Below are 10380 nucleotides of genomic sequence, written 5' to 3' on the forward strand. Positions count from 1 at the left end.
TCATTCTATTACTGGTGATCAGTACTGTATCGATGTGGATAGAATTATGACTTCTTCTATTACTGTTGATCGATGTTATATCGATGTGGATAGAATCGGAGTTTCTTCTATTACTGGTGATCGATACTATACTGATGTGGATAGAACCAGAGCTTCTCTATTACTGGTGATCGATACTATATCGACGTGGATAGAACTGGAGTCTTTTCTATTACTGTTGGTCGATATGGAATGCCAATGTCTGGAAACCGGGATCCCTAGACTAGGATTGAGTCTAGTCTGAAACGTGGAGTCACGTATATGTCGACAGTCTATGATTGATTATGTTTCAGAGTTTGATACATATGTCTGTTACCTGATTACATGCTTTATATTTGTTTATATGATTGCATGTTTCGTTGATTTATACTGGGATTATATTCTCACCGGAATTATCCGGCTGTTGTCTTGTCTGTATGTGTACTGGACAACAGGTGGGACAGGTTCAGGGTCGAGGAGATGAGGAGAGATCGAGTTAGAGTGGAGACTTCGGACTTTGATCTGAGATAGAGTTTGGACACTTGATATTAGTTGTTAAACTCTAGTTTGAATAAATGTTTATGATACAGGACTTGTATATTATATACTGATATGTATATATGTCTTGATTTCACTACGTTCCGCATTTTAAAAAGAAAAATTTTTAGACCCTGTTTTATAATCGATTAATTAGTCCCAATGATGATTAAAAACTTGATTAGCGTCCGGCTCCCCACAAATATAAACAAAAAATCTGATGGTCTTAATTAAGTCTCTCCATTATTTCATGCTAACAGTTTATGAGTATGCACAACAAACCTTCAAAAAAATAAAATGCATAAAAATGATACTCGACAAAAAATTATCACAAATTATCACCATTTTATGTCCAAATGCATGGAATTCATAAGATTAATCGATAAATTTCGAAAATCAAATAAATAGTTTGAGATAAAGAAATTGATGGTGAATAGAGTTTAAATGATAGGGGATATCTATGTAATTTGATATGATAAAAAGACTATTTTGGTAAATTAATTTAACTAAGACTAAAATTTATTATAGCAATTGTGTGAAGTTTATTTAAGAAAATATTCCTTAAAAATATTACCAACTCGGCCCACAACTAGGACCCCCGGACTTAAGTACCTCGATTTCTAAAGTGTTGGTATCAGTCCTAGGTTCAAATGTTGGGGAAAGCGAAAGAAACCACTTTCTAGGGGTCGGATATTCTATGAGTGACGGTGTATGAGTATATGTCGATGTCCATGTTGGACCATCCTAACGACCCATGACCAATAATAATGCATGGATATTGGCCGAGGCCTATGTTGGTTCAACCTAATGACCCACGATTGTTACAATTAGAGTTTTGAGCCAAACTCGAGTCGAATATATCTATCTCAAATCGAATTTGACCTTCCATTTTGATTCAATTCGTTTACTCTCCATTATTTTTTCATTTATTACTTACAGTGTTGTAATACGGGGAAGTTGATGAAAAATCTCCAATCAAAACATTTCTTTGGGTTCATTTCTTACTCACAAAATTGTGTTACTATGTCTTACAAAATGTAGTATATTTTATGTGGAAATATGGTACACTTCATGTGGAAATGTGGTACTAAAAAAGTATTCAGGGACTGAAAACAAAAAAAAATCGGCCGGGGACTGTGCCAATTTCACGTTGTAATATTCCCCGAAGCGGGAACCGATTTAATTCGGTTCTTTCTTGCGCCAAACAACTCTGTAATGGTGGAGCCAATTCTTGATCCTCCGCTGCTAGAGCTGCTGCCATTTCCCCGAAAAGAATTCTCCAGCACTTCACGTTTCCCGCGAAACCCACTGAATAATCTGAGCTTCGAGCAGAACTATCGAACCATATGTAATCATTTGCTCGATTTCACGCGGGGGAAGTTTCTGCTTAAAGGCCAAGCTTTTCATGCCCATGTTATCAAATCCGGCCTTCAAATTGTTCCGCTGGTATGCCATCATTTGATCAATTTCTACGCTAGGCTTCAGCTCCCGCATTGTTCGGAATTGTTGTTCAATGACGCTTTTTTCAAATCATCTACCACCTGGAGTTCTATCGTATCATGTTTTGTGCAGAATGAACTCCCCTTGGATGCGCTTGAATATTTTCAGGGTATGCTTCGGGATGAAAAGATGTATCCGGATGATCATATATTTCCGTGTGCGACGAAAGCGTGCGCGATGTTAAATGATCGTAATTTGGGGCAATCGGTGCACTGTCTGGCTGTGAAATTAGGTTATGATGTGAATGTGTATGTAGGGAGTTCTGTGGTGGATATGTATGCGAAATGTGCGAGACTGGGGGATGCGAGGAAGATGTTCGACGGAATGCCTGACAGAAATGTGGTGTCGTGGAGTGGGATTATATATGGTTATGCACAAATGGGGGAGGATGACGAGGCTCTGAGGCTTTTCAAAGGTGCTTTATGTGGAGGAGGTATGAATGTGAATGATTTTACTTTCTCTAGTGTGATTCGGGTTTGTGGGAATTCGACATTGTTTGAATTGGGAAAGCAGATGCATGGTTTGTGCTTGAAGATGAATTTTGATGAGTCGTGTTTTGTCGGGAGTTCTTTGATCTCTATGTACTCAAAGAGTGGTGTGATTGAGGATGCTTATAGAGTTTTTGATGAGGTTTTGGATAGAAATTTAGGGATGTGGAACTCAATGTTGATCGCATGTGCTCAGCACGCTCACACAAGGAGTGTGTTTGAGCTGTTTAAGAAAATGGAAAGTGTGGGGACGAAGCCAAATTTTATCACTTTTTTGTGTATGCTTTATGCTTGTAGCCATGCAGGTTTACTAGAGGAAGGAAAATTTTACTTTAGCTTGATGAAGGATAATGGAATCGAGCCTGGAAGTCAGCATTACGCTTCAATGGTAGACTTACTTGGTCGAGCTGGAAAACTTCAAGAGGCTCTTGAATTAGTTAATGAAATGCCGATGCAACCAACAGAGTCTGTGTGGGGAGCTTTATTGACTGGCTGCCGAATCCATAGAAACATTGAGCTGGCTGCTTATGTGGCTGATAGAGTGTTTGCGCTTGGACCCGTGAGCCCAGGCTTACACATAATGTTGTCCAGTGCTTATGCAGCTGCTGGTAGATATCAAGAAGCTGCAAAAGCAAGAAAGTTGCTGAAAGATTTGGGGCAGAAAAAGGAAACGGGGCTGAGCTGGGTAGAGGAAAGTAACAAGATTCACACGTTTGCTGCAGGGGATAGGGCTCATCCACAAACGGTGGAGATTTATAAAAAGCTTGAGGAGTTAGGGGAGGACATGGAGCGCGCTGGTTATGTTGCAGACACTAGTTATGTGTTGCGAGAAGTTGGTGCTGTAGAGAAGAGCCAAGCTATTAGGTATCACAGCGAGAGATTAGCCATTGCATTTGCGCTCATTAAGTTTCCGCCCGAACGACCAATTAGAGTCATGAAAAACTTGCGTGTGTGCGGTGATTGTCATACTGCAGTAAAGTTTATGTCCAAATGCACCGGAAGGACCATTATTGTTAGAGACAACAATCGTTTCCATAGATTCTCAAATGAGCAATGTTCCTGTGGTGATTACTGGTGACTGCATTGCAACCCTGTTACTTATCCGACTTTTAACGGCTTGATCATTGCACAAGGGAAGACTGTTGTACACTTGGTATTTGCATACATTGGCGGCGGTGCTGTCTTGGAGGAAACGGCTGAAAAGTATTAAATCTATTTATTACCACAACATTGGTTTCTTTTTTGAAAGGTAAAATATAGATTAAAATTTCGATTTTTGAAGTAAAATATATAGAAACTTTGTTGAACTTGAAATTTTTTATTATTTCAAATGGATTTTAGATTTAGTAATAATATCTAAGAAAATATTGTTCAAAGAGTAAAAAATTCATGTGATGAAATCATCGGCTGAGATTAAGATAACTCTATAAAGCTACAATGTAAGCTTCAACTCCAAAAACAATAAGCAAACTATGTATAAGTTTTAATCATCAAAAACACATTGATAAACTTCTATGAACATAGATCGATGTCACAGACATGAACAACAACAGTTCGATAACAGACGAGAATATTCATGTACAAATACGCGTGACCAGATCATTGGCATCGGATAAAGAACATATAAGACATGAGGGAGAAAAACCGAGTAATGTCGAGTATTCTATAGAAAAACCACACTCAAAACACTTTGAGATAACTTGAGAGAGACTAACAATCACAGTCGCGGGGACGGAGGTTATGGGGATCGGGCACACATATGGATCAGTCGCCACTGACCAGGAAAGGATGCTGGCAGACTCCGCACTCTATGGTTTCTGAGCCTGAGCTGGGAACTTGAACCTGCTCCAAATTACACATGGCACAGTTAAAATGTGCGAAGAAAGATAACCCGATTCCATAAACTTGAAGGCAAAAAATGAGAATTATTTGAACCTGCAAATGGACTGTACAAGTAGGGCAAGCAACCTCTTTCATCCGTCTGCCTGAAACCTCTGACTTGGAGCCTGAAGAAGACAGATGATTAAAACAGAAGAGGCAGCAGTTCGAACACAAATGTATGAGTGAGTGGAGCAAAAAAAGATGTGGAAGAAAAGGTTCCAGAATACTTGAGCTACAAATTACTCTAAATCACGCCAACTCATGCCTCAGTGGACACTAAATCGCAATATGACCATTTCTGGTTGTCTTTCCGAAAAAAATACCGTCAAGAATATGAGCATATTTACCTGATGACACCTTGCAGCTTCTCTCCATCTCCTCCTGTAACAATCAACAATCCAATTGTAAATTATTGAACAGCTTAACAATAATGGAAAATAAATACATAATAAAATCCCAAACAAGATAACTTGCATCATATGAAAAACATTAGTGCTCGAGTCAACACAACCAAGAAAATTAACTAGTTGGAACCCCAAAAAAAACACTCCTATTTGTTTAGCAGCCGCATGCCTAAAATGTGAACAGAAGATTATTTCAACTTGAAATGTCACAAATGAGAGCATTGGAAACATAATTCACGACTAAGAAAAAAAGATGCTATAACATGTACTATTTGGTTAGCAGCCACATACCTAAAATGTGAACAACGGATTATTTCAACTTGAAATGTCACAAATGCGAGCATTAGAAACATAATTCACGACTAAGGAAAAAAGATGCTATCACATACACATCACATAAAGTTATCAAATGATGATTGAACATTAAGCCACATTAAAATCATGTCAATCGATAATATTTTGGTAGATCAAACAACTATGCAGCACGATTAAAGGAGTACACATACAAATATTGAGTTTATGGGTATCAATAGATAGAGTGAATGCAAAAGAAGGAAACACCTGAAGTTTCTTTGCGAGATCGTCGTGACTTCGAATAACAGTAGATCTGCTAGAAGTTTCCTTCGCATTACTCAACCTATGAGAAACTTCAGCCTACAAAAACAGCATAATTTCAAATTATCCTAATGCAGCAGTTCCACAAATCATTATCTCAAGTAATGCACATTCTCAAAGGCAGGAGGAACATGCAGATACTTTTTTTGACAAAACTCAAAGTGTATAATGACTGCATTTGCTGTGAACATCTTCAATGGATTCACCAAGCAATTACTTCTACATCTAGTCCGCAAAACTAGAGCAAAGAAACATGATAAACAAGTTTTGGAGAAAACCCAAATGGGAAGAATATGATTGGCACATACCAAGCATCGATCACAAACTCTAACTATTGGAGCATTCTCCTCAGCAGTAAGAGCAGTTCTACCATGAGTGCACTTGTCACAGAAAATATCTCCACAGTTTCGGCAATGGTGCTGAAAAGTAGAACCAAAATCACTGTTTTATACATAAATCAGAAAATACATTACACCCACGACAAATCATACACACACACACACACACAAAAAAGAAAACATGCACGTTTTATATATCCGTAAGAAAGTATGATCATATATAGTAAACAACACATTCCAGACACAGAAAAATTAACAGAAATAGAAGAAATGTGCATAGAGGAAACGAGAGTACATGCCTTCCGCACAAAAGCATTGAAATCGGTCCCACAAGCTGTGCATTTTGTCGCTGCTTCGTCAGGAACCTATTATCGAGCCAGAAAATAAATGAGAACCTGAAGCTTCAAATAGAAGATATAGAATTACCAGCATCCATAATATATATACTTTACTAGCAAAAATGGTGGAATTGCCTTGCATTTTTCATTGTAAAAAATGTAATAAAGATAAAAAAAGTTAAGAGTTGTGTGATTGCCCATAAAAAAGGCAATTCAAAATGCCAATAGGACTCCAGTCATGTGCAAGATATGAAGGGGGTGAGTGGCCTTTATTTAACAGCACCTCTTAGATCATCATCAATCAAGTAATGACAAGAATAATGCTTTTGGTATCACGATCAACTTCTTTCCACACTTTTTCCAACAGTCTCAGCATGTATAATTGGGAGAGGTTAAATTATATCTAGCTCACCAACATTTCTGTGTAGTTTGGAGAGAAAGCTGACAATTACTCCATCGCATCATAAGGACTTATTATGAAATATCTTCTCAGAAGCTCCCATCATCTATTGGTCTCCACCAGATAACTCACACATATTCGAAATGAAAATACAATGCTCAACAAAAACCCCATCAAATTTCTCATAGATTTTAGAAAGAAATGTCACCTTCTTTCCAACTTTTCTACACAACTAGGTTTCTCAGAGAACTCATAAATAATAAATGCAATATTAATAGTTGAAAGAGGGAAAAAAAAGGGCATAGAAATTTCAGTAGCCCAACTCACAAGGCCAAATAAAAGAATAATTTACCCAGTGATCTTTTTCTTCATTGACAGGCTTTATCAAATTCATCCAATCCCCAAAACCTTTCTTTTTCTCTGTTGATTGCACGGCAACCTTGGGAGAGTCAGAAGTCTGGCTTCTTCCATTCATCTCCTTAAACTGCAATTTCAAAAGTAATCAAATATTTTACTAGTCCAATTTCCTTTTTAACACGTTCTACTCATTTGTTCTAAATTTTTTTCATATGAACGTGTCTTAGTTCACTAGTGGCAAGTGGAGCTCAGTAAAATATGCAAATAAAACCACAATCACAAGATAGGCGTCGACAAGTCAACAATGCTTCAGACACTGCATAGTGGTCTACAAATGATTAACACCATGTACAAAAGAAAGAATCACAAACCTGTACGACTGCAGCAGTAACTGTGTCCAAAATTGTGTTGGTGGTATAACTATTAGACTGCAATCTGATACGCCTCGGTTCAATGTCCACGGAGCTTTTTGACCAGAAGGCAAATGTCGATGAATCCAAAGCCTATATACAAAGAAAACAGAAATTTAACTGAAATGCAACTTGATAAGAAGATAAGATGAAGGCGCATGAGCTCATATCAAAGAACCCAACCAGGAGTCAAAGAACAAATTTCTAATGCCACAAATTTTAGGTAAACCAGTTGTACGTTAAAGCAGTAATTGGTGAATGATTTGTCAGTTCTCCAGATTCCAGAATAAGAGTCACCGTGCTCAGTGAACCTCTCCATTTGACCAAAAAAAGAGCTTACACACTCCACAAAAGTATCTTCAAGATAAAGGAAATAACACATTTAAAGAGTATTTATCGGTGCTTAAAATCGACAAATGATAAAGATTGGAATGTCCACTTCACACTTATTGCAATTCTTACAAAATTGAAATTTGTTGGTCATTTTGGTAGCTGATAAAACTAGATGCACTTAACTTTTCCGTGAAAACCTCATACAACTCCACCCCATTAGGAAAAGTATAAATAAAAACTTACTTCGCATCTGGTTATTGAGTCGAGAAGATATATTCGCAGTATACGATTAGTACTTGGGTCCAGCATACGGATTCCATCCAGGCTAATCTGAAAGCAGTCCAAATCAAAATATTTCAAGATAAAAAACTTGATACTGCAAGTGAATATGGATGAGAAAGAGAAACTTATATGATACCACTGCACATAACCAAGTAGATTATAAACGGTACATTTTTGTGGGATTGCTTTCATATACTGGATTAAAATGTACAATGTAGCATATTATGAAAGATTTTTCCACCGAAAAAGAGAAAATAATCAAAATTAAGTAAAAAAGCAACCTTAAAAATATAATAAAACAAAGTGACGAACCAATTTATAACTATCTATCTACTCACTAAGCATTGCATTTCAATGAGATAGAGGCCAGGTGACCATCTGTTTCGATTGACACAAAATACACACATATTAAAAACTATGATGTATGTCTAAGAAATATTCTCACTAGAAAAGGTTGACAACTTTGCTGTCTGACACAATTTTGGCGTGAAAATGAAGTCATACAAAATCACACTTTCACAATTCTCACTAGCATGAGTGCATGACATGCCATTCCATTTGAAATTAACTCACTTATGGTGAGAGGGGTGAGAATAATGCCAACTAGAAGAATGCCATAACCAAGGCAAAAGAAAATGGAAGTCCCAGCTTCAGTTGAAAAAAACTTTTGACTCAGTAACAAATCCAAACCACCTTGTTGAGCATTTAGTGAATCATATACAAATATTCTTTAAATTTTAAATGTAATTTAACATGCTAAAAGTGGCTCCATAATAATCAACCTGTCAAATCAGCAAGCAGTAGCTAAGCATATGCATAAACCGCCAAAATTTAAGTCCTAAACAGCACCAAACTGTGTCGTGATCAAACACAAATGTAAAGAAACAATCAAACTCGGCAAAACCCAAAACTTTAAGAAGATAAGAAGGTAGCATTCATCCATATAAGAATTAAACTAATAGCTGATTTCAATTCATATTGATTGTCGATGAAGTCTTTTGTGTTTTCACAATTTTAAACAAGAAAAAAAAAAAAACAATACATAAACAATCAGACTTATTAAGTACTACAATGAAAAGCAAAAGGCATTTACAAATTACTTAGGTTACATTTGTATTGATGAATGTATTTTTGAGTTTAGAGAAACACTCGTTCCATGATTATCCAGTGTTCCATGTTAATATGTTAATTAGGATGAATTTCAAGTTCTCCATCAACTTTGAATGTTTAACTAATGTAAGTAAAGGTGTAGATGCAAACAATAAAATTATTATCGAAATCCATAGATTTCAAATCAACACATCCAAATGCAACCTTAAATTCTTTGCACAAACCTGGCAAAGTACATCCATCGTGCTCTGGCCAACACTTTCCGCCAAAAGCTTCACTCTGAACTTTTGAACCCCACTTTTAGCATCCTGTTGTGCATCGGCCTTCGGCACTGCTCTCACAACCTTCAAACCAGAATTCTCAGGATGCTCCTTCCCCAAAGAAGAAGAACGCCCAAGGGGCCTTCCGAAATCATCAAAACTAGACCAAGTTGATGACTTTGGAGCTGTTCCCCGAGCTCCATAAGGCTCTCTACTCCCTTTGTATGCGTAAACTCCCTCGTTACTCCCGTAGACACCGTCATTTCCATACGCGCTATATCCACTGTCCGCTAGTTTTCCATATAATTCTGATCCCGGCCTGCTCCTACCGAAATTCCCATCAAGATAACCATCGTGTTTGGCAGTATTATCATACGATGGTTCATACAGTGCGGAATTTAACAGAGGGTATTGAGAAGAAGGTTGAACAGAAGGATTATTTGAATTGGGCGAAACCTGGCTGGGGCTGTGGTTAGTGTTTGAGGCATAATTTGGCGTCGGCGGCTGATCGTAAGATTGATAATACGCCGATGATTGAGCTGGGGAGGGAGGTTGATAGGCCCCGTGTGCTTCAAATTGGGGGAACGAATAAGAGGGCTGAGTTTGTTGGTACGATGGAGCGGTGGGGACAGGATCGGGATTTTGAGAAAATTGAGGATATGAAGAGGAGCTGTGGCCGTAAGAGGCTGAGTAGTCCGCAGAGGAAGGCGGAAGAGGATGGTAGCTGCTGGTCGAGAACGGTGGCGCGGATGCGTACGACGGCAGCGGGTGGTGGATAGAATCAATCTGGTTCGGGTTCGGGTTCGGAGTGTTGTTTTGTGGGTAGTACTGCTGTTGGTTGTTGTAATAAGGGGCAGCGGAATTATAGTCGCCGTGCTGCATGGCGGTGAGCTGACGGCGGAGGGTGTAAACTCCGGCGGGGATTTTTGCGTACAGTGGTGATCGCTAATAATTGGAGCGAGGAAGAGGAGAAGAATCCAGTGAAAGAGATGGGAAAAGCGTGGCTTGACTCGTTGAACGCTTTCTACCGAAAAATCGCGATTTAATCGACTTTTAATTTCATGAGTTCAACCAATCAACTCTGCAAATTTTCAAATGTATATATATAT

General features: G+C 38.1%; 2 protein-coding genes across 3 annotated transcripts; one reads left to right on the plus strand and one right to left on the minus strand.

The window, feature by feature from the left end:
- Positions 1-1699: 1699 nt before the first annotated feature.
- On the plus strand, positions 1700-3734 carry LOC140820046 (putative pentatricopeptide repeat-containing protein At5g52630). 2 transcript variants are annotated; one of them, XM_073180358.1, is made up of 2 exons: positions 1700-2001; positions 2128-3734. In XM_073180358.1, exons 1-2 carry the CDS (start codon positions 1771-1773, stop codon positions 3619-3621), a joined length of 1725 nt encoding a protein of 574 aa, XP_073036459.1. In that variant the 5' UTR covers positions 1700-1770; the 3' UTR covers positions 3622-3734. The 2 variants fall into 2 exon arrangements, with proteins under 2 accessions (XP_073036459.1, XP_073036458.1); XM_073180357.1 differs by having other exon boundaries at positions 1700-3734.
- Positions 3735-4076: 342 nt separating this feature from the next.
- On the minus strand, positions 4077-10285 carry LOC140819307 (protein FREE1-like). Its single transcript, XM_073179322.1, has 10 exons — positions 9236-10285; positions 7863-7949; positions 7248-7379; positions 6872-7003; positions 6081-6146; positions 5752-5862; positions 5390-5482; positions 4772-4805; positions 4479-4549; positions 4077-4385 (listed from the first exon to the last, which is right to left on the minus strand). Exons 1-10 carry the CDS (start codon positions 10151-10153, stop codon positions 4308-4310), a joined length of 1722 nt encoding a protein of 573 aa, XP_073035423.1. The 5' UTR covers positions 10154-10285; the 3' UTR covers positions 4077-4307.
- Between the last annotated feature and the right edge of the window lie 95 nt (positions 10286-10380).

This window comes from Primulina eburnea, chromosome 18 (assembly GCF_022965805.1).
Source record: "Primulina eburnea isolate SZY01 chromosome 18, ASM2296580v1, whole genome shotgun sequence".
NCBI lineage: Eukaryota > Viridiplantae > Streptophyta > Magnoliopsida > Lamiales > Gesneriaceae > Primulina > Primulina eburnea.

Coding starts and splice junctions, on each gene's coding strand:
- LOC140819307 (XM_073179322.1), bottom strand. CDS start 10,153: ATGCAGCACGGCGACTATAATTCCGCTGCCCCTTATTACAACAACCAA. Junction 7,380..7,862: donor ACTCAATAACCAGATGCGAA/GTAAGTTTTTAT, acceptor CTTTGTATATAG/GCTTTGGATTCATCGACATT. Junction 4,550..4,771: donor AAGCTGCAAGGTGTCATCAG/GTAAATATGCTC, acceptor TGTCTTCTTCAG/GCTCCAAGTCAGAGGTTTCA.
- LOC140820046 (XM_073180357.1), top strand. CDS start 1,771: ATGGTGGAGCCAATTCTTGATCCTCCGCTGCTAGAGCTGCTGCCATTT.